Genomic DNA, 27992 nt, shown 5'->3' on the forward strand with positions numbered 1-27992 from the left:
AGGCTTGATCACGCCTTTGCGCATGCCAAGCCTCCTTCCTCATGACCTTTGCCATGGGTGGAGTTCCTCACGCTGGTTCCCGGCAGAGAAACAAAGAACAACAAACCCAGTGAGTGTTCATGAGCCTGGCTTGACAATTGGAAACAACATTCACAGGCATGAGATGGTGTGAAAGCTTTTCTTTCCAACAGTGGAATAAGAGGGGATAAGAAGAGAGAATTTGACTGTCATTGTCAAACTGCATTTTCATGAGCAAGTTTCTGAAGAGATATCCAGAAGGATTGAAGGATCAGTTCAGAATGGCTGAATCCCGAGAACATATAATGGTTAGGAATCTTAATTCCTATCCAGGGCATGGAAACTACAGTGCCCAAAGAAACTGCACAGTGGTGGACATTCAAATGTGGGTGCAGACCTGAACTGAGAGTAAAAACGGTCCATGGGATTCAAGAGGTTAGAGGCCTAAGAGCCAGAGAAGTTTAAAGGACCATCCTGAGATTTCTGGGGCTAAAATTCTGGCCAGTTTTCTCTCAGAGCCAATATTCAAGTCACTGAGGACAGGGAAAATCACACGGGCTGGATCTGAGTGCAGGTATTATAATCTAATTGTGAAAGAAGTTGTCCACAGGTAAGTTTAGAAATGACAAAAATTCAGAGAGTCATAGGAGAGGGAGGGAATGGTCCTAGCCATCTTTCTTGAAAACTTAGCATTTAAAAGACACCTGGGAGAAAGTGAGATCTCAGTGGGATTATGCAAGACAATTGAGTTAGTTGATTACTTCATACTAGACATGAGATTCTCAGCAAATGTGAAAGAGTAATGATAATTTAATGTATTCTAACCTTATCTATATGCTAACTATATATGCCTTTCCTATTTGGATTTTTGAGATAAGCCAGCAAGCTATAAAAAAAGAGAATGAGAGAAAGAGAGCAGACAGCAAACAAGCCATATATACTTTCAGTTCAGTTCAGTTCAGTCGCTCAGTCGTGTCTGACTCTTTGTGACCCCATGAATCGCAAAATTCCAGGCCTCCCTGTCCATCACCAACTCCTGGAGTTCACCCAAATTCGTGTGCATTGAGTCAGTGATGCCATCCAGCCATCTCATCCTCTGTCGTCCCCTTTTCCTCCTGCCCCCAATCCCTCCCAGCATCAAAGTCTTTTCCAATGAGTCAGCTCTTCACCTAAGGTGGCCAAAGTATTGGAGTTTCAGCCTCAGCATCAGTCCTTCCAATGAACACTCAGGACTGGTCTCCTTTAGAATGGACTGGTTGGATCTCCTTGCAGTCCAAGGGACTCGCAAGAGTCTTCTCCAACACCACAGTTAAAAGCATCCATTTTTCAGCACTCAGCTTTCTTCAGGGTCCAACTCTCACATCCATACATGACCACAGGAAAAACCATAGCCTTGACTACACGGACCTTTGTTGGCAAAGTAATATCTCTGCTTTTTAACATGCTGTCTATGTTGGTTACTAGGTTGCTGTCTAGGAAGGTTACTCTCTTTCCAAGGAGTAAGCGTCTTTTAATATATACTGTAGAGATTTCTAAATTGCAAAAGCTTCAATAGGAATGAAACATAGAAAGGTTTGGGGGAAAAAAAGACTTGTTCAACAAGATTTTAACACTTTTTATCCCCTGTGCTCCTCCCATTTGCCACATAACCCTGCTACCCTTTCCCATTTCTGCCAATGCAGAAAAGAAAAAACAAGCTTAAGAGCTACAGATAGACGGAAAGGAGACTCCAAAAGGGAAGAGCTTCTGTAGGGAGTGAGGTGGGGTGAGTGGCAGCTTAAACAGGGAGTGGATGGAGTATGAGAGAGAGACCAAGGAAAAGACTTGTAATCATGATTTCATCCTTCAGGGACCATATTTGGACAGAGAAAAGGTAATCCAATGGGAAAACACCCTGCAAATCATAAAGAACAACTTTTAAAATCATTTTCCTGGTTTCTGAGTGTGCTCATAATTATTTATGTACATGGTGGAATTTGTTCTGGAAAAGGAATCTGATTGCATAAGTTTGTGAACTTTGAAGCCTCAAAAAGAATGATGTAACAGAATAAAAATCTACTATAGAGAGCAGGCAGAGAAGGCAATGGCAACCCACTCCAGTGTTCTTGCCTGGAGAATCCCAGGGACGGTGGAGCCCAGTGGGCTGCTGTCTATGGGGTCACACAGAGTCAGAGATGACTCAAGCAACTTAGCAGCAGCAGCAGCAGCAGCAGCAGCATAGAGAGCAGGAGAGAACAGAAAAGGCACTGCAGAAATTAAAGAATTTAAGGATTAGATAGACCACTCGTACATGAATGAATGATGAGAGAAAGGATCATCTGCTTGCCTTTTATTATTTATCCATTTCCATCTCCCCAGAGAGGTCCAGGTTAGGACCCCTAATCTATTCTGGCTAGGAGTTTGGCCACAGGCTACACATTCTAGATAAACCATTTTTATTTGACTGGTTGTTGCTGTTGTTGTTGCTCAGCCACTCAGTCGTGTCTGACTCTTTGCTACTCCATGGACTGAAGAATGACAGGCTTCTCTGTCCTTCACTATCTCCCCGAGTTTGCTCAAACTCATGTCCATCGAGTCAGTGATGCCATCTAACCATCTCATCTTCTGTCGTCCCCTTTTCCACCAGCCTCCAATCTTTCCCAGCATCAAGGTCTTTTCCAGTGAATCAGTTCTTCATATCAAGTGGCCACAGTATTGGAGCTTCAGCATCGTCCTTTCAGTGAATATTCAGGGTTGATTTCCTTTAGGACTGAGTGGTTTGATCTCCTTGCAGTGCAAGGGACTCTCAAGAGTCTTCTCCAACACTGCAATTCAAAAGCATCAGTTTTTCAGTGTTCAGCCTTCTTTCTGGTCCAACTCTTACATCCATACATGACTATTGAAAAAACCATAGCTTTGACTAGATGGACCTTTGTCTCAAAGTAATGTCTCTGTTTTTTAATATGCTGTCTAGGTTTTTCAGGTTTTCTTCCAAGGAGCAAGCATCTTTTAATTTCATGACTGCAGTCACTGTCCACAGTGATTTTGGAGCCCAGGAAAATAAAGTCTGTCACAGTTTCCATTTTTTCCCCATCTGTTTGCCATGAAGTGATGGGACAGGATGCCATAATCTTAGTTTTCTGAATGCTGAGTTTCAAGTCAGCTTTTTTACTCTCCTCTTTCACTTTCATCAAGAGGCTTTTTAGTTCCTCTTCACTTTCTGCCATTTAGGGTGATGTCATCCACATATCTGAGGGTGTTGATATCATATTAATTCCACGAGATTAAAAATTTAGAAAGACAGAGAAGTATTTCTTCTATTCTGTTTTATATACCCTGATAAAAGTTACATATTCAAATATGTGCTGGATAATCAATATAGTCTTAGGACATATTAGGATAGTGACTTCTGAGATATATTATTTCTTTCTTATTTTCTCCTTGATTTTAAAATTTACAAAGAAGAATAACTATGTGAAAATTTTCAGAAAATTATTAAATAGAAGGCTGAATAGGAAAAGGAGTACATCAAGGCTTTATATTGTCACCCTGCTTATTTAACTTATATGCAGAGTACATCACGAGAAACACTGGGCTGGAAGAAGCACAAGCTGGAATCAAGATTGCCTGGAGAAATATCAATAACCTCAGATATGCAGATGACACCACCCTTATGGCAGAAATTGAAGAGGAACTAAAAACCCTCTTGATGAAAGTGAAAGAAGAGAGTGAAAAAGTTGGCTTAAAGCTCAACATTGAGAAAACTAAGATCATGGCATCTGGTCCCATCACTTCATGGGAAATAGATGGGGAAACAGTGGAAACAGTGCCAGACTTTAGTTTTATGGGCTCTAAAATCACTGCAAATGGTGATTGCGGCCATGAAATTAAAAGATGCTTACTCCTTGGAAGGATAGTTATGACCAAACTAGATAGCATATTGAATAGCAGAGACATTACTTTGCCAACAAAGGTCTGTCTAGTCAAAGCTATGGTTTTTCCAGTAGTCGTGTATGGATGTGAGAGAAGGACTATGAAGAAAGCTGAGCGCCAAAGAATTTATCCTTTTGAACTATGGTGTTGGAGAAGACACGTGAGAGTCCCTTGGACTGCAAGGAGATCCAACCAGTCCATTCTAAAGGAGATCAGTCCTGGGTGTTCTTTGGAAGGAATGATGCTAAAGCTGAAACTCCAGTACTCTGGCCACCTCGTGCGAAGAGTGGATTCATTGGAAAAGACTCTGATGCTGGGAGGGATTGGGGGCAGGAGGAGAAGGGACAACAGAGGATGAGATGGCCGGATGGCATCACCGACTCGACGGACAAGAATTTGACTGAACTCCAGGAGTTGGTGATGGACAGGGAGGCCTGGTGTACTGCAGCAATTCATGGGGTCGCAAAGAGTCGGACATGACTGAGCGACTGAACTGAACTGAATTGATGTGAATGAGTAAAGATACTAAATATAATAAAGATCTATCCTTGTCTGGTCTCTTGCTGTGTAGACATCTTGTGTCCTTAGGCACACATAGCACCTTCCACACCACACCTGGACCTTCAGTGCTGCTCAGAGAACCTCACCGTTGCCTTCCTCAGCTCCCATCGCCATTCCCCTTCCTCCCAGCTTCTATAAAACCTGCTCCACTTTCTTCAAAATTACATTTGTCTTCTTGCTCCAAATAAGCCCCCCAAACACAGGTCTCTTATATCATAGAAATCATCAAATATAAACTACATAATCTCTTATCATAAAACACACAAATTCATGTTTTATTACCTCCACCTTTGACTTGCCAGTGCATGGCTAACTGTTCCTCCAAAGTTTGCATTTGTACAGATATCTTAAAGGAAGAATTGGGGAGAGAGACTTTTCTAGTACTAGTGAAAGAATATATGACTTATGCATTTCATTCACAGTTCTCTAGTTCTACCATCAAAGAACTATGAACATTTATGTCTAAATTTGCAAAGGAAACTTGAAATCTGCCACAAATCCATAAGAATCTCTGATTTGTTAAATGATATCCCTTTAGGGATCACCTCTATATATGTAAATGATATCCTCCTATAGTAAGAGTAGCCTCCACTCCTACTAGCCTAGTGCAAAATAATATCTCACATTGCTTGTACAGAAACAACTCCACCCAGGAAAGTACATCCTCATTTTTGTCCCTCCTTCTCATAGCTTCCCTGTGCAAACAGAATGTGTATGTGGCAATTAGCAAAAGTTTCACACTCACAAAAAGTGAATTATGAAAAAAAACTATGAGGATTTATTTTAATTGGGAGAATGAATAAAGCTATTTTAGCGTCAGGTAAGTCCACTGGAGAAGAAAGAATAGCAGAGACTTATAAGAGGAAAGTATATGAAGCTCAGCACTCATAGCCACAGTGCACTCAGTGAGGATGGGTAGATGTCTCAGTCTTCCCTAGCCCACCTATCTCCCATTACCCTGCTGATCAGACACCAGCTTTCTTGGAACTTTCCATTTTCTCAGCCGGTGGACAGAGAACTGACCATACCTGAGCAGATGACTCCTGCATCTTCCTGATGAACGCAGTTGTGTTGCTGCCATCCCCAGGCAGGGCACCTCCACACTTGGGACTCCTCTCCTCTGCAGCTCACTTCATCCAGCCAGATGGGCCCTGATCCTGCCCCGAAGGGAGCAGACCCCGTGGCACCGAGGGCTTCTCCACAGCCCAGCTGCCTGCACACCACACGAGCATCTTCCAGGTCCCAGCGGTCATCACAGATGGTGCCCCAGGAGCCCTGGTCAAGGATCTCCACTCTCCCAGAGCAGCGACCACCTCCGTCCGCCAGGCGGATCTGTCTGCTGTCTGAGCAGAGAGAAATGGGACATAGGGTGATGACACCAGAGGTTGAGAAGGGTTTTCTGTCCTGTGGGACCCCCACCTGAGCAGTAGGGGGCGCTCTCCTCTGAGGCTGCCGACCCTGCTGGTTCAGACACGGAGTCATTGCACTGGGGCAGCAGCTGGGGCTAGTTTTTTATACCAGTGGCAAGAGAATAATAAGGTTGAAAAATAGGAAGAAAATAAAACAGGAAATATTAAGTTGAAAACACTCTAGCGAGTAGTCTGAGACAGAAGGTAGTACAAGGTCCTATCAGAGTTAACATTCTGATCTGTAGAGTTCTGCACAGCATCAGAGAAAGATTTACAGGAAATGTTAGTCTCTCTACCCGGAGCAGTTAAATGAGTTCAGAGTCACAGGAATGAGCAGGCACCTGGATGGATTCCTTTCAAAGCACACACATTTTGATGCTGTTGACCTAAGAGTTAAAGGGGTTGATTAAAGGGAGTGGAGTCAGGAACGGGCCTTATCAGATGCCTCAGATAGCAATCATGAATCCTCTACCATTAGAATCCTTCTCCTTGGTACAGTCATTCAGAACTGAAAAACGAATGGGTTCTGTGATATCTTGGTTTACCTCAGAATATTTCATCTGTGGTTCTAAGCTTCAGACTTCAGATCTGGATACTTACTTTCAAACAGTGTGATCTCTTTGAGTAGACTGAACAACTTTGCATGAGAGATGATGTCAGGGAACATCGACACTGGCCAGATTCTACTGGAAATCATAGAATGTTGCTTCTTCTCCCCCAAAAATATAATCCGTCCTTGGACTTTGTGTCAAGAATCTCTGTTATTCAATTTTTGGAGTTATCTGATCGGGAAGGAGAAGGCAATGGCACCCCACTCCAGTACTCTTGTCTGGAAAATCCCATGGATAGAGGAGCCTGCTAGGCTGCAGTCCATGGGGTCGCTAACAGTGGGACACGACTGAGCGACTAGACTTTCATTTTTCACTTTCATGCATTGGAGAAGGAAATGGCAACCCACTCCGGTATTCTTGCCTAGAGAATCCCAGGCATGGGGGAGCCTGGTGGGCTGCCGTCTATGGGGTCACACAGAGTCGGACACGATTGAAGCAACTTAGCAGCAGCAGCAGTGTGTATGTTTGCTTAGTCACTTCAGTCATGTTCAACTCTTTAAGACCCTGTGAACTGTAGCCCACCAGGCTCCTCTGCCCATGGGATTCTCCAGGCAAGAATACTGGAGTGGATTGCCACGCCCTCCTCCAGGGGGTCTTCCTGACCCAGCGACCTAACCTGTGTCTCCTGCATTGCAGGTGGATTCTTTACAGCTGAGCCACCAGCAAAGTTCTTCTAGTTCTGTCACTGAGCAGAAATAGGTCACATTCCTGCAGCCCCTTGAACAAATAACATTAACAAGCTCACTGTATTCTCCTTTCCTTTTATACATAAAAGTGATGTAAAGAAAGGTTAAAGAATGTCTATCGATGTTGTTCTTTAAGTAAATGATGAAGTAGAGCATTAAACCTAAAATTTTCCACTTCCATGGAGAATGGAGGAGTTCACAGCAGGCCAATGTGTTTTGCTGGGTCTTGCTGCATACAGCTTAAAAAGCTGAAAAAAGGTTTTTTAAGATACAGTAAATGTTATTTTGCCAACAAAGCTCTGTCTAGTCAAGCCTATGGTTTTTCCAGTGGTCATGTATGGATGTGAGAGATGGGCTTGAAGAAAGCTGAGCGCTGAAGAATTGATGCTTTTGAACTGTGGTGTGGGAGATGACACTTGAGAGTCCCTTGGACTGCAAGGAGATCCAACCAGTCCATTCTGAAGGAGATCAGTCCTGGGTGTTCTTTGGAAGGAATGATACTGAAGCTGAAATTCCAATATTTAGGCCATCTCATGAGAAGAGCTGACTCATTGGAAAACACTCTGATGCTGGGAGGGATTTGGGGCAGGAGGAGAAGGGGATGACAGAGGATGAGATGGCTGGATGGCATCACTGACTCAATGCACACGAATTTGGGTGAACTCCAGGAGTTGGTGATGGACAGGGAGGCCTGGCATGCTGTGATTCATGGGGTCACAAAGACTCGGAAATGACTGACTGAACTAAACTGAACTGAACTGAAATGTATTCAACATTTGTTGACACAACATGGACTAAATATGCTAAAATTCTAAAGTGTGGAGGTTATTTCAATGTTAGCCAAGGATCTATACTTCTTTTTCTCTGGGAATTTGCTGATTCATTGCATAATTTAATGATTCAGAATCTGGGCTTGGGCAAGCATAGGACTATTGTTGTGACATGAGGCCAGCATAATTTGGGAGTTACCTGGTGCTAGAGTGACAAAATTAGAATCTTGAGAGCCTCTCTCACACAGCACGTTTTCTCCTCAAATATCTGCCCAGTATATAAACTGTGAAGGACAGGAGTCTAAAGAACTACATAAAAAGGCTTGAATAGCAGAGTCTTTCTCATTCTCTTGGGTACTGAGCTACCAAAGAATCCAGGCTCTGAACTGAAATCTCTGAAAGCCCCTGTCATAGGGGCAGAAATATCAGAGGTGGACTGATTGCAACCAAAGCTGCAACCCACACTTATTACAGCTCAGTTTTAGTTTATATTTAGATGTTTGAGTGATATACACCCCTTCCCCCTATCTGCCTAGCAAAACAAAGAGTAAATCCTTTCAGGTATTAGAAAATGTATCAGGAGTATCTTACTTTTTCACATATAATTTATAGCATTCAGTAAAAAATTGGCATGATATTTGACAAGTTAGGATAACATGCCAAATGACCAAAGTGAAAAAAAGAGATGAGAGAATGCAGAGACACACATGATAGAAATGCATAAGGATTTTAACTATGACCAACGTGTTTAGGGGAAAAGAGAGAGGGGGAGAATATACAGGGGAAAAGATGAAAAAATTAACAAATAATCATAAACAAATAAAAATGGCAATGGAATCATTGCCAACCTAAAATAAAATATCTAGTATTAAAAAGTGAATGAATAAGTCAAACAACTTTTAGATAGAACTTAGAATAGAGTGATTTAGAGGAGTCCTAAAGATGAGACATGAGAAGGAAAATAAAGGCGAGGGGGAAGAGATACAAAGACAGAGAGGCAGAACTACAGAAGTCATATTTGAAGATATAATAATAGAGCATTTTTTAATATAAAAAAAGAGTATGAAAATCCCCACTCCTAGTAAAGCGGCAGAAAATCAAAAGGAAAAAGGGAAATCTGAAATAGTAACAGATTTATTTAATACTAGAGGAAGGAAAAAAAAGGGAGAGAAAAAGGAACATAAAGCATGTGCATCAATTAAAAGCAAATGGCAGATACCAACATCAAATCAATATCAGTAATTGCATTTACAGTGAATGGATTAAGATAAAACAAACCTGATGCAAACGTTACTCGCAAAATGATCGCCTTATATTATGAAAACAAAGAAAGATTGAAAGTAAAATGATGGGGAAAATGTACTAACTGTAAGAAAACGGGAGTAGCTTTATCAATGTCCCAGAAAGGAGACGTTAAGAAAAGATGCACTAACTGACAGTAGTGCTGAGAGAGGGCATCAGAGGGCAGACAGCCGAAACCACAGTCACAGAAAACTAGCCAACCCGATCACATGGACCACAGCCTTGTCTAACTCAGTGAAACTAAGCCATGCCGTGTAGGGCCAACCAAGACAGACGGGTCATGGTGGACAGTTCTGACAAAATGTGGTCCACTGGAGAAGGGAATGGCAAACCACTGCAGCATTCTTGCCTTGAAAACCCCATGAGCAGTATGAAAAGGCAAAAGGTAGGACTCTGAAAGATGAACTCCCCAGGTCAGTAGGTGCCCAATATGCTACTGGAGATCAGTGGAGAAATAACTCCAGAAAGAATGAAGGTAGGGAGCCAAGGCAAAAACAACACCCAGTTGTGGATGTGACTGGTGATAGAAGCAAGGTCCAATGGTGTAAAGAGCAATATTGCCTAGGAACCTGGAATGTTAGGTCCATGAATGAAGGGAAATTGGAAGTGGTCAAACAGGAGATGGCAACAGTAAACAGTGACATTCTAGGAATCGGTGAACTAAAAGGGACTGGAATAGGTGAATTTAACTCATATGACCATTATATCTACTACTGTGGGCAGGAATCATTTAGAAGAAATGGAGTAACCACCATAGTCAACAAAAGAGTCTGAAATGCAGTACTTGGGTGCAATCTCAAACACAACAGAATGATCTCTCTGTTCATTTCCAAGGCAAACCATTCAATATCACAGTAATCCAAGTCTATGCCCCAACCAGGAATGCTGAAGAAGCTGAAGTTGAATGGTTCTATGAAGACCTACATGACTTTTTAGAACTAACACCCAAAAAAAGATATCCTTTCCATTATAGGGGACTGGAATGCAAAAGTATGAGGTCAAGAAACACCTGGAGGCAAATTTGACTTGAGTACAGAATAAAGCAGGGCAAAGGCTGATAGAGTTTTGCCAAGAGAACACACTGATCATAGCAAACACCCTCTTCCAACAACACAAGAGAAGACTCTACACATGGACATCACCAGATGGCCAACACCGAAATCAGATAGATTATATTCTTTGCAGCCAAAGATGGAGAACCTCTATACAGGCAGCAAAAACGAGACCGGGAGCTGACTATGGCTCAGATTAGGCACTCCTTATTGCCAAATTCAGATTTAAATTGAAGAAAGTGGGGGAAAACACTACACCATTCAGGTATGACCTGAAGCAAATCCCTTATGACTATACAGTGGAAGTGAGAAATAGATTTAAGGGACTAGATCTGATAGACAGAGTGCCTGATGAACTATGGATGGAGGTTTGTGACACTGTACAGGAGACAGAAATCAAGACCATCCCCAAGAAAAAAGAAATACAAAAAAGCAAAATTAGAGATACCAAGGGAATATTTCATGCAAAGATGGGGTCAATAAAGGGCATAAATGGTATGGACCTAACAGAAGCAGAATATTAAGAAGAGGTGGCAAGAATACACAGAAGAACTGTACAAAACAAGATCTTCATGACCCAGATAATCACGATGGTGTGATCACTCCCCTAGAGCCAGACATCCTGGAATGTGAAGTCAAGTGGGCCTTAGGAACCATCACTATTAACAAAGCTAGTGGAGGTGATGGAATTCCAGTTGAGCTCTTTCAAATCCTGAGAGATGATGCTGTGAAGGTGCTGCACTCAGTATGCCAGCACATTTGGAAACTCAGAAGTGGCCACAGGACTGGAAAAGGTCAGTTTTCATTCCAATCCCAAAGAAAGGCAATCCCAAAGATTGCTCAATCTACCACACAATTGCACTCATTTCACACGCTAGTAAAGTAATGCTCAAAATTCTCCAAGCCAGGGTTTAGCAATACGTGAACCGTGAAATTCCAGATGTTCAAGCTGGTTTAGAAAAGGCAGAGGAACCAGAGATCGAATTGTCAACATCTGTTGGACCATTGAAAAAGCAAGAGAGTTCCAGAAAAACATCTATTTCTGCTTTATTGACTATGCCAAAGCCTTTGACTGTGTGGATCACAATAAAATGTGGAAACTTCTGAAAGAGATGGGAATACCAGACCACCTGACCTGCCTCTTGAGAAACCTGTATGCAGGTCAGGAAGCAACAGTTAGAACTGGACATGGTAAAACACACTGGTTCCAAATAGGAAAAGGAGGATGTCAAGGCTGTATATTGTCACCCTGCTTATGTAACTTACACACAGAGTACCTCATGAGAAATGCTGGGCTGGATGAAGAACAAGCTGGAATCAAGATTGCTGGGAGACATATCAATAACCTCAGATATGCAGATGACACCACCCTTAGGGCAGAAAGTGAAGAACTAAACAGCCTCTTGATGAAAGTGAAAAAGGAGAGTGAAAAAGGTGGCTTAAAGCTCAACATTCAGGAAACTAAAATCATGGCATCCAGTCCCATCACTTCATGGCAAATAGATATGGAAATAGTGGAAACAGTGGCTGACTTTATTTGGGGGGCTCCAAAATCACTGCAGAGGGTGACTGCAGCCATGAAATTAAAAGACGCTTGTTCCTTGGAAGGAAAGTTATGACCAACTTAGACAGCATATTAAAAGCAGAGACAATAGTTTGTCAACAAAGGTCCGTCTAGTCTAGGCTATGGTTTTCCTAGTAGTCATGTATGGATATGAGAGTTGGACTTTAAAGAAAGCTGAGCACCAAAGAATTGATGCTTTTGAACTGTGGTGTTGGAGAAAACTCTTGAGAGTCCCTTGGACTGCAAGGAGATCCAATCAGTCCATCCTAAGGAGATCCAACCAGTCCATCCTAAGGAGATCAGTCCTGAGTGTTCCATGGAAGGACTGATGTTGTAGCTGAAACTCCAATATTTTGGCCACCTGATGTGAAGAGCTGACTCATTTCAAAAGACCCCGGTGCTGAGAAAGATTGGGGGCAGAAGGAGAAGGGGGTGGCAGAGGATGAGATTACTGGGTGGCATCACTGACCCAATGGACATGAGTTTGCGTAAACTCTGGGTTTGGTGATGGACAGGGAAGCCTGGCGTGCTGCAGTTCATGAAGTCACAAAGAGTCGGACACAACTGAGCAACTGAACTGAACTGAACTGAACACTAATTGAATTAAAGAGGGAATTTTCATGATCATAATGAGGTGCACCCTTAATAAACATATAGACATCAAAATTCAAGAAAGGTAACAGAACATAACTTTGAAATATACTTGACAGAATGAAAAGAAATAAGCAAAATCACAATCAAAATGGAGGATTTTTACTGTATCTTTTTCAATTGCATTCAGACCAGACATACAAAAAACAAAGGATACAGTAGATGTACAGGAAAATAGTCAGCACATTTAACCAAGTAACACATAGAGCAACGCACCCAACAACGCAAGAGTTCACATTACTGTAAATGCACTCGGAACGTTTACCAAAACGACCACATAATGGGACAAAATCTTTCACTCTTTGAATTCATACAGAGTATTTACTCTGACCACAGTGGAATAAAATTAAGAATTAAAAAGAAATATTGTTAGCCATCCCTATTTTGAGAAATTCAGTAACACCCTTCCAAAAAACACCTGAGTCTTGGAATAAATTTAAAATTTACCAAATATTGTGAAATAATGATAATAAGAATACAATAATAATGATAATAAACACAAAATAATGATATTATCATAAATTCTTCTAATGAAACTCAAGTAGTACCTATAGGGAAATTTATACCCTAGATTTAGAGAAGAGGAAAGACCGAAAGTGAAAAAAATGTAAGCTTCAATTAAGAAACTAGGAGATGAGAAAGCCTAAAGAATATAGAATGTTGGTGTTAATTAAAAAAGGAACAAAAATGGATGGAAAACAAGGTAGGCATAAGATAGAAAGCATAGAAGAAACCCCTTTAAACATGGCTCATTGAAAACTGAGGAACACTGATAAATACCAATGAAGAGCAGAGAGAAAATGAAGTTAACAATACCAAGAACGAAAAGGGACATCACTATAAATCATACAGATTTTTTGTCATAGTTTTTGTGTTGTTTGTTTGTTTTTGGCTGTGCTGTGGCCCGTGGGATCTTAGTGCCCAGGTCAGGGATTGAACCTGGACCATGACAGTGAAAGTCCAGAGATTTAACCCCTGGATTGCATAGCTTTATTAATATAATTTATACATTTAATGTGGATAAGTACACAGTGTCAATTTCTCCACAGCCTTGCCAACACTTAAGTGTCTTTAAAAAAAAAAAAACGGTCATTCTGACATGTGTGAGATGATATCTCTTCCTGGTTTTGATTTACATTTTCCTGATGATTGACAATGTCAAGCATTTTTCATATACCCATTGGCCATTTGTATGTCTTCTTTAAAGAAATGTCTATTTAAGCCCTTGCCAATTTTGTAACTGCATTATTAAGTTTTGGGGTGTTTTTTCTTGAGTTGTAGGAGTTCCTTATTTGTTTGGAAACTAATACTTATATAATTTGTGCTAGCTTGCTTTTTCACTCTGTTGATGTTTCCTTTGGCTTGAAGAAGCTTTTTAGTTTGATATATTCCCACTTGCCTATTTTTGCTTTGTTGCCTGTACTTTTGACATCATATCCATGAAATCATGAAGCAATGTGTTTTTATCTTGTGATGAAGCTTCACATATCTAAAATATAATTCTTATCTGGAAATGATATTATACAATCACACATATTAAAATAAATTCAGATAAATAAATGAAATCAAAATTAGGTTTTGAATATTCTTTAGTGGAACTGTAAAATTATTTGCAGAAAATAAAACTTGATTCAATATTATTTTGAGATTAAGAATGGCATATGAAACATTTCATTAAAAGCAGAAGACAAAAAAGCAAACCATTATAGATTCAATAACATAACCACCCCATTCACATACATAACCTTAAGCATATGTGCAAAAAATGGGGGAAATATTTCCAAAAATATTTAAGAAAGAGTAAGTGATGTTTCTTTATAAGACTATAAAGAAAGATGTGCACCGAAGAATTGATGCTTTTGAACTGTGGTGTTGGAGAAGACTCTTGAGAGTCCCTTGGACTGCAAGGAGATCCAACCAGTCCATCATAAAGATCAGTCCTGAGTGTTCATTAGAAGGACTGATGTTGAAGCTGACACAACTAAGCAACTGAACAGAAGTGATGTCTGTTTATACAGAGTTCCTATAAATAAATAAAAATTTTTAAAACATTCTAGAAGAAAAAAATATTGTCATAAATGATATCTTAAAACTGTAATATAGGAAAGAAGATAGTATTTTGGAATATAGTGTTTGTCAAAGTCACTCAGTCATGTCCAACTGTTTACGACACCATGGAGTATAGAGTCCATGGAATTCTCCAGGCCAGAAAACTGGAGTGGGTAGCCTTTCCCTTCTCCAGGGGTCTTCCCAAGCCAGGGATCACACCTCGGTCTCCCACATTGCAGGCAGATTCTTTACCCGCTGAGTCATCAGGGGAGCCCAAGAACACTGAAGTGAGTAGCCTCTCCATTCTCCAGTGGATCTTCCCGACCCAGGAATCAAACCCTGATCTCCTGCATTGTAGTCAGATTCTTTACCAGCTTAGCTACCAGGGAAGCCCAAATGTGGATAAAAATTTTTAAAAAAAATCCATGATGCATGTTCTTATGTAAAGCCTATGAAGAGAATAATACTCTCTTTTAAAATTAATTATTTATTTGGTTGTCCTAGGTCTTAGTTGCAGCATGCAAATTCTTACTTGTGGGATCATAAGAAAAAAAATTGTAACTACATGTGGTGATGGATGTTACTGTACATGTGGTGATGATTTACCAATATGCACAAAAACATAAACACTATGTTTTACACTTAGAACTAATATAATGTTACAAGAATTACATCTCAATTAAAAATTTAACAAACAAGATTAGAATATGTGGATAAAATTAATTTCATCCTTACCCCATTTAGGCTCTCTGGTGGCTCAGACAATAAAGAATCTGACTGCAGTGTGGGAGACTCAGTTGAGATACCTAGCTTTGGATGATCCCCTGGAGAAGGGAATGGAAACCCATTCCAGTATTCTTGCCTGGAGAATTCCATGGACAGAGGAGCCTGGCAGGCTATAGTCCATGCAGACACAAAGAGTCGGACACGACTGAGTCGGACACTAACATTTTCACTTAATGTCATTTTCTGCACCAAATTAAACTCATCACTTAGATTTTAAAATATCAAATCTCACTGCATCTTACAGGGTTGGGACAGACACACAGAAACAGACAGTAAGTCACCTTCACACGAGATATAGGCTTCATCCTTTGGAGAGCATGAAGTGTAATTCCAAGGGTCAGAAGGACACTGCCAGAGAGAGGTGTCAGTTCTCCGACAGCGGATTCCATCCACCCACTGGGGTCTAGAACCTTCCCTGAGACCAAGAGAAGAGTTGAGGGTTCCACTGTCCCCACAGCCAAGCTGTCTGCAGATCACGGACACAGTGATGTCTTCCATGGGGCTGCGGCAGACACTGCCCCAAGTCCCGTTGTAGAAAACTTCCAGCCACCCAGCACACTGCTGGTCCTCGCTCACCAACCTGAGGGCCAGGAACTCTAAGGTTGAAAGGGGAGGAGACAGGACACAGTGAAAACTTTGCTGGATGTTCTAGGTTTTCCTTTCTTCTAGAAATGGTGAACATTCATCTCTGACCTTGTTCAAGAGATACCCACTAGATGACAAGACTGACATCGCCTCCCTTTTAACTGACTTTGTCCATTTGTGTCTGTCTTTCTATTTCTGCCACAATGGTGTAGTGGATATGAACTGAGAGGAAGACCAAACAGTGTGGGCGCTAGTCAGAGGGGGGCAGCTGAATCCTGCTTCCTAACAAAATCTTTGAAGAGTATGTTAAGGGATTTGATGTGGATATTAGGGAAACAGGCAGAATATTTAAGCCCAAAATGTCCACATCCCAATCTCTGCAACCTGTGAATATGTTACCATACCTGACAAAAGGGATTTACAGATGTGATTAAGATAAGGCCCTTGAGATGGTGACATTAAGCTAGAATATTGTATTAACAATGTGAGCCCAGTCTGAGCACATCCTTAGAACCACTATCCTTAAACATGGAATACATTACTTAGCTCTGCAGCATTGCTGGTCTGAAAATGGATGAAGGAGGCTGTGAATCAAGGGATGTAGGCAGTTTCTAGGAGCTTGAGAATTCCATGGACAGAGGGGCAGGGCAGGATACAGTCCATGGGATGGCAAAGAGTCAGACACGACTGTGTGACTAACTTTCTTTGTTTTATATCTAGAATATTGAGAAGACAAGAAATAGATTCTCCCCCAGAGCCACAGAAGTGATGCAGCCCTGCTGAAGCCTTGATCCAGGTCCAGTGAGATCCCTGCTGGACATCTAAGCTACAGAAGTTTAAGGAAATAAATATATGTTGTTTCAACCCACTAATTGGTAAATTGTTACTGAAGCAAATGGAAACTATTATCATGGGTTTAAAATGTTTGATGTAACTGGAGAGAGAGCCCTGCTTTCAAGAAAAACTGTAAAAACGGCTCTGCCAGGAAACACTGCTGAGAAGAAAGGACCAGATCCTCAGCTGCAGCAAAAGGAAGTGAAAGCACCTCGTCTTCACGTCTGCTGGAAACACAGGCTCCATGGGAGGGACAATCCTTCTCTGGTCCTTTCAGCATCTCTCCCTCAGGGCTCAGACCCGGTCCTCCAGGCCCCACCCCTCCCCCAGCCTGTGGACAGTGTGCAGCGCAGACCTGAGCAGATGACCCCCGCGTCCTGCTTGTGTCTGCAGTCGTGCCGCCCCCAGCCCCGGGAAGGGCACCTCCACACGTGGGACTCCTTTCCTGTGCAGTTCAGGTCGTCCAGCCAGATGGGCCCTGATCCTGCCCCGAAGTGAGCAGACCCCGTGGCATTGAGGGCTTCTCCACAGCCCAGCTGCCTGCACACCACGTGGGCATCATCCAGGTCCCAGCCGTCATCACAGATGGTGCCCCAGGAGCCCTGGTCAAGGATCTCCACTCTCCCGGCGCAGGGACCGCCCCCGTCCACCAGGCGGAGCTGCCTGCTGTCTGAGGAGAGAGAAATGGGGCAATGAAGCCTTGACCTGGGGAATGAAGAGTCTTCTGTCCTGTGGGACCCTCACCTGAGCAGTAGGGGGCGCTCTTCTCTGAGGCCGCAGAGCCTGCAGGTTGAGACAGGGAGTCGTTGCACTGGGGCAGCACCTGGGTCTGGTTTCCTGAAGAAACAACAATGATCAGAAGTCTGGAAGGGTTGAAGAACAGGAAACTGAAATAAGGGAAATGATGACCTGGTTAGTTTGTTAGTTCAGTCGATCAGTCGTGTCAGACTATTTGTGAACCCCATGGACTATAGCCACGAGGCTCCTCTGCCCATAGCATTTTTTAAGCAAAAATACTTCAGTGGGTTGCCATGCCCTCTTCCAGGGGATCTTCCCAATCCAGGGATCAAATCCAGGTCTCCCGCATTGCAGGCAGATTGTTTACCATCTGAGCCACACGGGAAGGCCAAATCTATCCCTAAGTAAAAGCAAAACAAAATTCTTTCTGAAGCATTTCTACAATTTCTTCAATGTCTAACTTTAAAACAAACACTTAAATAAAACAGATCTCGTGAAAAACAGAAAGGAAAAAGGAGACATTGGAAAGAATTTCCCAGATTTTTCAGCTGCTAGATTTACCTGACAGAGATTTAAACCGCCACGATTAAAGTGTTTATGGAAATAATAGACAAAATGTGTATCTTTGCAGAGAAATGATACCATAAGTGAAGTACTTCTAAAGCTGAAAAATGTGTCAGCTGAAATTAAGAACTAAAGCATAATAGTAGCTGTGCACTAGCTCAGCATAAAATAGAAACATCACAGTGCAAGATCAGAGGATATTCTACAATCTAGAAATTCAGGTCACATGACAAGAGTTCTGGTTACATTGTTATAGAGAAGATTTTCCCCCAAAATTTAGCCCAGTTCAGTACAGTCACTCAATCATGTCCAACTCTGTGACCCCATTGACTGCAGTTCGCCAGACTTCCCTGTCCATCACCAACTCCAAGAGCTTGCTCAAACTCATGTTCCTCAAGTCAGTGATGCCATCCAACCGTCTCATCCTCTGTCATCCCTTTCTTCTCCCACCCTCAATCTTACAGCATAAGGGTCTTTTCCAACAAGTCACTTCTTCTCATCAGGTGGCTAAAGAATAGCAGCTTCAGCTTCAGAATCAGTCCTTCCAATGAATATTCAGGGCTGATTTCCATCAGCATCCACTAGTTTGATCTCCTTGCTGTCCAGGGGACTCTGAACAGCCTTCTCCAACACCACAGTTCAAAAGCATCAATTCTTTGGCACTCAGCTTTCTTTATGGCCCAACTCTTACATCCATACATGACTACTGGAAAAGCCATAGATTTGACTGAATGGACAATTGTCAGCAAGGTAATGTCTCTCCTTTTTAATATGCTGTCTAGGTTTGTCATAGCTTTTCTTCCAAGGAGCAGATGTCTTTTAATTTCATGGCTGCAGTCACCATCTACAGTGATTTTGGAGCCCAAGAAAATAAAGTCTGTCACTGTTTCCATTGTTTCCCCATCTATTTGCCATGAAGTGATGGGACTGGATGCCTTTATCTCAGTTTTTTGAATGCTGAGTTTTAAGCCAGCTTTTTCACTGTCCTCTTTCACTTTCGTCAAGAGGCTCTTCAGGTCCTCTTTTCTTTCTTCCATAAAGGTGGTGTCATCAGCATATCTGAGGTTATTGATATTTCTCCTGGCATTCTTGATTCCAGCTAGTGCTTCATCCAGCCCAGCAGTTCACATGATGTACTCTGCAATATAGGCAGACGCTTTGGCTCAGAGGGTAAAGTGTCTGCCTGCAATGCAGGAGACCTGGATTCAATCCCAGGTCAGGAAGATCCCCTGGAGAAGGAAATGGCAACCCACTCCAGTATTCTTGCTTGGAAAATCCCATGGACAGAGAAGACTGGTAGACTGCAGTCCATGGGATCGCAAAGAGTCGGACACAACTGAGCGACTTCACAGCAGGTGACAACATACAACCTTGACATACTCCTTTCCCAGTTTGGAACCAGTCTGTTTTTCCATGTCCAGTTCTAACTATTGTTTCTTGATCTGCACACAGAAGCCAGTTAAGGTGGTCTTGTATTCCCATCTCTTTAAGAATTTTCCATAGTTTGTTATGATCCACACAGTCAAAGGTTTGGCGTAGTCAATAAAACAGAAATCGATGTTTTTCTGGAACTCTCTTGCTATTTCTGTGATTCAACGGATGTTAGCAATTTGATCAATATAATAAGGCAAAACTTTTAGCTGAAGAAAAAGAATATATACTTCATTTTGCTTATGCCTTTGGGTCACTAATCAGGGAGAAACTCCGTTTGGCTGTCTTTCAATTCGGTCTTTCAGTGCTGCAATTAGATGTCACCTGGGGCTGAAGTCATTTAAAGATTTGACTGAACTCTGGTTCTATAAGGAAATTCCCAGAAGTGTCCTAAGGGTAAAGGAACATCATGGCTTCAACTTAATTCAGAAAGATTTTACATATTCAGTAAGAAATGGGGCAGAAGGGGAATCAAGGAAAGACACTCACACACACACAGAGATTAAAGCAAAATATTGATACTAACATTTAGAAACCCAGGTAAAGGTCGTAAAGGAATTTTTATATTACTTTCCCAACATCTTAATGTCTCAAAAGACATCAAAATTTAAAAAACTAAAAGATGAAAACAACACAAAGAGAATTCATTGCCAGGACACTTTCACAAAAAAAAAAATAATCATAATATCAAAAATAAAATACCTAGGAGAAATCCTAGTAGAAGATGGGCAAAATCTCTGAGAGAAATTCAAGATCTAACTGAATGGAGGGGTGTATTATGTCAATGATTTGGAAAACTCAACATCGTCAATGTCAATCATCCTCAAATTTCTTTGTCTCCTCTCAAATTTTTAAATCTAATCTAATGAAAATACCCTTAAGCTTTTCTTTTGATGAAAATGACAAGCTGATTTCTAAATTCATACAAAATACAAACAACCAAGAATGACCATCACAGTTTGTAAGAAAAGCAACAAAGTTAGAGGAGTTAATATAAAGTAACTCTTGTAAATTAAAATCATTAAGACCTACTACAAAGTTTGAAACTCTGGGAGATAGTGAAGGACATGGAAGCCTGGTGAGCTGTAGTTCATGGGCTCACAAAGAGTCAGACATGACTTAGCGATTGAGCAACAACAACAACGAAAAAGTTGTGATAATTAAGAAAATGCAGTATTGGTGCAAGGATAGACAAATGATAATATGGAACAGAATAGAGAGTCTTAAAAAGGACAGACATATTTGCCCTCCTGCTTATGATGAAGGCAGCACTGAAGTGGGGAAAAGAATCTTTTCAGAGAAAGATTGAGCCAATTGGATGTCCATATGAAACCTGACCCTTATCTTACACTGATATCAATCCCAGAAGGAATGGACAATTATATGCAAGAGAAAAATAATACAATTTCCATAAGACACTCTTGGAGAATGTTTTTATGATCTTGGAGTAGGCAAACATTCTTTGCTAAAGGCTATAAGAAGCATTAAATGTACAGAGAAAAGTTGGCAAGTTATGTGTCCATAAGATTAAGAAATTAGTGCATCAAAGGACACCATTTGATTAAGAAAAAGAAAATAAATGACCAAGGGTTAAAAATGGAAAGTAACACATATTTGCACCCAAAGACATTGTCATGGTAAGTTGTAGTATCATATTTGTAGTAGTCAAGAACTGGAAACAACTCAGATTTATATTGTCAGTAGAATTGATCAGTACATGGCCATGTGATCATTCAAAGGCATACTCTACAGTAATAAAACTAAATAAAGTGCTACAATATACAACATCATGAGTGAATCCCAAACATAATTTTGAGTCTAAGAAATTAGGTACAAAAGCTGCAACATACTGCATTATTTTATAGAAAGTTCAAAAATTGATAAAACTCTCTATGTTAGTAGAAGTTCGGTAAGCACTTTTCCCTGTCGAGGAGAGGGGATGACAGTGACATTCTCTTTGCTGCTCTGGGCTGTGGTTCATACTGAGGTCTATACTTACTGCTCATACATTGTTTTCTATGATTACATGTAAGCAACAATGTAGCTTAAAAATATACTATTCCCCTTCACATTTCTTGCCCTGGCCTGAAAAATGAAGGAACAATGAGAAGATCCATATTTCGCCACAAAATATCTGACTTTGAAGTCCATTTTCCCTCCCTCTCTGCTCTTGGGGACATTTCACTCCAGGAGCATCCTGAGTACCAGTAGCCCATCCCCACCTGTCCCTCGCCCTTACCTGAGCAGATCACAGAGGCCGTGTTGCCATGGGAACAGTCAGGACCACCCAGGGCAGTCACAGGACAACTCCACAGGAAGGACTCTGCCCCCAAGCAGTGAAATCGGGCTGTTGAGATCTGATCACCTCCTTCCACCAAGTATGGTCCTCTGGGGGTGGAGATGGCAATTCCACAGCCAAGCTGACGACAAACAACATTGGCATTGGCCAGACTCCAGTGGGAGGCACAGAGCGCTCTCCATCGTCCAGAAATGTTCATCTCCACCTGCCCCTCACACTGAGAGGAGCCGTTTGTCATGAGCCGGACTTCTGAGTATGCTGATAGAAGAAGACAGAGTTTCAGCAAAATCACATGACTTTCTCACCTAAGCAGGGTGTTCACAGAGGTGAAAGACCTGACCTGCATCTCACCTGAACAGACAACTTCAGCAGCTCCATTGTGGTGACAAGTGCCCCCTGGACAGGGCACTCTGGGGCAGACCTGGAGCTCAGGCTCATCCCCCTCACACCTGAACTCTTCAGCCCAGACCCGGGCACTGGACTCTTGGAAGAGCTCATGTCCCAGGACAGACACAGCCTTGCCGCACCCCAGCTCTGCACAGATGACCTGTGCAGTGGGGAGTGTGAAGTTCCCATCAGACACTGGGGTCCAGGCTTCTCCAGAATACACTTCTACTTGCCCTGAGCAGGGTCCATTCCCTCCAGCCAGATGCACAAACCCTAAGAAGAAACAACAAAACCAGTGAGTGTTCATGGTACTGACTTGGCAACTGTAAACCACACGTCACAGGCAGTGGAGTGAAAGTTTTTCATTTTTGGAGTGGAGCATATAGAGAGTCTTTGACAGTGTCATAATTGAATTTTCTTGAGCAGGTTTCTAAAGACAAATTCAGGATTACAAGGTCCGTTTAGAATGGCTGAATCCCAAGAACATACACTTTGAGACTGGTTAGAAATCTGAATTCCTTGGTCTAGAAACTACAGAGAGCAATTCAGATCGTTGGAATGGTTGAATACTGGAAACACATCTTTCAGTTTGTTGAAGAAGTAAATTTCTCATTTAGCAGCCTAGGACCTACAGATCCAAGGATAATGTGTAATATGCAGGCACTTGAAAGTAGAGATATGCCGAACAGAACCCACCCAGAGGGAAGTGGGCTATGAGATGAGAGACCTAGCATCCAGACAAGCTTAGAAAGCTTTCCTGGAACTTGTGGGGCTAATATTCTGATCAGTTTTCTCTCCCAGGAGCTAGTCCTCAAGTGACTTAGGTGAGGGAAAGTCTTGAGGCTGGATCCATGAGGGGATGCCAACCTGTAGACGGGTGACAGCTCCAGAGAAGAAATATAGACACTATCACTAATTCATGTTTATGTCATCACATCTTGTCTTTTCAGTGGCAAAAATTCCATGAATTTCTTCAATGACCTTAGTAGGATAGAAGATGAGTTAAGAAAACTCAGAGTGTCATAGAGAGAGAGGCCCAACCATCTCTCTAGAAATCCTAGGATTTGTCAAAGAACCTGGCAGAGTGTGTGTTCTCAATGGGAGCTTACCAGACAGCTGAGTTTCCAGATCATCTCCTATTAAAGGTTTTTTTTCTGAAACAGGACTCATAGAAAATGCTAATTGATTTTAATACTATCATTGTACTAATTCTAACCACAGGAAAATATGCATTCTTCTCAAGCACACATGGAATATTCTCCAGGCTAGGTTACAAATAAATCTTAACAAATTCAAAAATATTAAAATAATTTGAAGTTTCTTTCATGACCATAATGAAATGGAACTAAAACTCAATAGTGATAAGGAAACAGGAAATTCATGAATATATAAAAATTAAACCACACACTCCTAAGACTGTTTTCTCTATTTCTATTAAGAATGCCATTGGGATTTAGATAGGAATTGCATTAAATCTGTAGATCACTTTGACAAGTACAGGCATTTTAACAATATTACTTCTTCCAGGACAGAAGCACAGAATGACTTTCCATTGATTATATTGTCTTTAATTTCTTTTTTTCTTCCCTTTAAGATTTTATTGGATTATAGTTGATTTACAGTGTTATGTTAGTTTCAGGTATACAACAAACTGATTCAGTTATACATATAAATATATTCATTCTTTTTCAGATTTTTTTCTATATAGGTTATCACAGAATATTTTTAATACAAATTTATTTATTTTAATTGGAGGCTAATTACTTTACAATATTGTATTGGTTTTGCCATACATCAACATGAATCCGCCACAGGTATACACGTGTTCCCCATCCTGAACCCCCCTCCCTCCACCCTCCCAATACCATCCCTCTGGATCATCTCAGTGCACCAGCCCCAAGCATCCAGCATCATGCATCAAACCAGGACTGATGATTCATTTCATATATGATATTATACATGTTTCAATGCCATTCTTCCAAATCATGCCACCCTTGCCCTCTCCCACAGAGTCCTAAAGACTGTTCTATACATCTGTGTCTCTTTTGCTGTCTTGCATACAGGGTTATCATTACCATTTTTCTAAATTCCATATTTATGCGTTAGTATACTGTATTGGTGGTTTTCTTTCTGGCTTACCTTACTCCGTATAATAGGCTCTAGTTTCATCCACCTCATTAGAACTGATTCAAAAGTATTCTTTTTAATGGCTGAGTAATACTCCATTGTGTATATGTACCACAGCTTTCTTATCCATTCATCTGCTGATGGACATCTAGGTTGTTTCCATGTCCTGGCTATTATAAACAGTGCTGCAATGAACATTGGGATACATGTGTCTCTTTCAATTCTGGTTTCCTTGGTGTGTATGCCCAACAGTGGGATTGCTGGGTCATAAGGCAGTTCTATTTCCAGTTTTTTAAGGAATCTCCACACTGTTCTCCAAAGTGGCTGTACTAGTTTGCATTCCCACCAACAGTGTAGGAGGGTTCCCTTTTCTCCACACCCTCTCCAGCATTTATTGCTTGTAGATTTCTGGATTGCAGCCATTCTGACTGGCATGAAATGGTACCTCATTGTAGTTTTGATTTGTGTTTCTCTGATAATGAGTGATGTTGAGCATCTTTTCATGTGTTAGCCATCTGCATGTCTTCTTTAGAGAAATGTCTGTTTAGTTCTTTGGCCCATTTTTTGATCGTGTCATTTATTTTTCTGGAATTGAGCTGCAGGAGTTGCTTGTATATTTTTGAGATTAGTTGTTTGTCAGTTGCTTCATTTGCTATTATCTTCTCCCATTCTGAAGGCTGTCTTTTCACCTTGCTCATAGTTTCCTTTGTTGTGCAGAAGCTTTTAAGTTTAACTGGGTCCCATTTGTTTATTTTTGCTTTTATTTCCAATATTCTGGGAGGTGGGTCATAGAGGATCCTGCTGTGATGTATGTCAGAGAGTATATGTTCTCCTCTAGAAGTTTTATAGTTTCTGATCATACATTTAGATCTTTAATCCATTTTGAGTTTATTTTTGCGTATGGTGTTAGAAAGTGTTCTAGTTTCATTCTTTTACAAGTGGTTGACCAGTTTTCCCAGCACCACTTGTTAAAGAGATTGTCCTTAATACACTGTATATTCTTGCCTCCTTTGTCAAAGATAAGGTGTCCATAGGTGCGTGGATTTATCTGTGGGCTTTCTATTTTGTTCCATTGATCTATATTTCTGTCTTTGTGTCAGTACCATACTGTCTTGATGACTGTGGCTTTGTAGTAGAGCCTGAAGTCAGGCAGGTTCATTCCTCCAGTTCCATTCTTCTTTCTCAAGATTGCTTTGGCTATTCGAGGTTTTTTGTATTTCCATACAAATTGTGAAATTATTTGTTCCAGCTCTGTGAAAAATAACATTGGTATCTTGACAGGGATTGCATTGAGTCTATAGATTGCTTTGGGTAGTATACTCATTTTCACTATATTGATTCTTTTGATCCATGAGTATGGTATATTTCTCCATCTATTTGTGTCCTCTTTGATTTCTTTCACCAGTGTTTTATAGTTATATATATCTATGTCTTTAGTTTCTTTAGGTAGATATATTCCCAAGTATTTTATTCTTTTCGTTGAAATGGTGAATGGAATTGTTTCCTTAATTTCTCTTTCTGTTTTCTCTTTATTAGTGTATAGGAATGCAAGGGATTTCTGTGTGTTGATTTTATATCCTGCACCTTTACTATATTCATTGATTAGCTCTAGTCATTTTCTGCTGGAGTCTTTAGGGTTTTCTATGAAAGGATCAAGGGCAGTGGGAGGAGATACGCCTCATCCAAGGTAAGGAGCAGTGGCTGTGCTTTGCTGGAACAGCCATGAAGAGATACCCCATGCTCAAGGTAAGAGAAATCCAAGTAAGATGGTAGGTGTTGCAAGAGGGCATCAGAGGGCAGACACACTGAAACCATACTCACAGAAAACTGGTTAATCTAATCACACTAGGACCACAGCCTGGTCTAACTCAATGAAACTAAGCCATGCCCGTGGGGCAACCCAAGACGGGCAGATCATGGTGAAGAGGTCTGACAGAATTGTCCACTGGAGAAGGGAATGGCAAACTACTTCAGTATTCTTGCCTTGAAAACCCCATGGACAGTATGAAAAGGCAAAATGATAGGATACTAAAAGAGGAACTCCCCAGGTCAATAGGTCCCCAATATGCTACTGGAGGTCAGTGGAGAAATAACTCCAGAAAGAATGAAGGGATGGAGCCAAAGCAAAAACAATACCCAGCTGTGGATGTGACTGGTGATAGAAGCAAGATCCGATACTGTAAAGAGCAATATTGCACAGGAACCTGGAATGTCAGGTCCATGAATCAAGGCAAATTGGAAGTGGTCAAACAAGAGATGGCAAGAGTGAACGTCGACATTCTAGGAATCATCGAACTAAAATGGACTGGAATGGGTGAATTTAACTCAGATGACCACTATATCTACTACCGTGGGCAGGAATCCCTCAGAAGAAATGGAGTAGCCATCATGGTGAACAAAAGAGTCCAAAACGCAGTACTTGGATGCAGTCTCAAAAACGACAGAATGATCTCTGTTTGTTTCAAGACAAACCATTCAATATCGCAGTAATCCAAGTCTATGTCCTAACCAGTAACGCTGAAGAAGCTGAAGCTGAATGGTTCTATGAAGACCTACAAGACCTTTTAGAACTAACACCCAAAAAAGATGTCCTTTTCATTATAGGGGACTGGAATGCAAAAGTAGGAAGTCAAGAAACACCCGGAGTAACAGGCAAATTTGGCCTTGGAATGTGGAATGAAGCAGGGCAAAGACTAATAGAGTTTTGCCAAGAAAATGCAGTAGTCATAGCAAACACCCTTTTCCAACAACACAAGAGAAGACTCTACACATGGACATCACCAGATGGTCAACACCAAAATCAGAATGACTATATTCTTTGCAGCAAAAGATGGAGAAGCTCTATACAGTCAACAAAAACAAGACCAGGAGCTGACTGTGGCTCAGATCATGAACTCCTTATTACCAAATTCAGACTGAAATTTAAGAAAGCAGGGAAAACTGCTAGACCATTCAGGAATGACCTAAATCAAATCCCTTATGACTATACAGTGGAAGTGAGAAATAGATTTAAGGGCCAGATCTGATAGATAGAGTGCCTGATGAACTATGGAATGAGGTTCGTGACATTGTACAGGAGACAGGGATCAAGACCATCCCCATGGAAAAGAAATGCAAAAAAGCAAAATGGCTGTCTTGGGAAGCCATACAAACAGCTGTGAAAAGAAGAGAGGGGAAAAGCCAAGGAGACAAGGAAAGATATAGGCATCTGAATGAAGAGTTCAAAAGAATAACAAGAAGAGATAAGAAAGCCTTCTTCAGCGATCAATGCAAAGAAATAGAGGAAAAGAACAGAATGGGAAAGACTAGTGATCTCTTCAAGAAAATTAGACAGCCTTCTGAATGGGAGAAAATAATAGCAAATGAAGCAACTGACAAACAACTAATCTCAAAAATATACAAGCAACTCCTGCAGCTCAATTCCAGAAAAATAAATGACACGATCAAAAAAATGGGCCAAAGAACTAAACTGACATTTCTCCAAAGAAGACATATGGATGGCTAACACACACATGAAAAGATGCTCAACATCACTCATTATTAGAGAAATGCAAATCAAAACCACAATGAGGTACCACTTCACACCAGTCAGAATGTCTGCGATCCAAAAATCTGCAAGCAATAAATGCTGGAGAGGGTGTGGAGAAAAGGGAACA

The 27992-nt window shown here is 41.2% G+C and overlaps 1 protein-coding gene and 1 pseudogene across 1 annotated transcript in view; both read right to left on the minus strand.

Annotated features, from left to right (window-relative positions):
• LOC102183687 (antigen WC1.1-like) overlaps window positions 1-5973 on the minus strand; it is a 56351-nt gene extending 50378 nt beyond the window's left edge. Inside the window, exon 1 of the mRNA XM_018049061.1 lies at window positions 5520-5973. Coding sequence (XP_017904550.1) covers window positions 5520-5973 — 454 coding nt within the window. The remainder of the gene's footprint in view (window positions 1-5519) is intronic.
• Window positions 15600-27992, minus strand: part of LOC108633341 — a 166320-nt pseudogene continuing 153927 nt past the window's right edge.

Source organism: Capra hircus, chromosome 5 (genome assembly GCF_001704415.2).
Source record: "Capra hircus breed San Clemente chromosome 5, ASM170441v1, whole genome shotgun sequence".
Lineage (NCBI taxonomy): Eukaryota > Metazoa > Chordata > Mammalia > Artiodactyla > Bovidae > Capra > Capra hircus.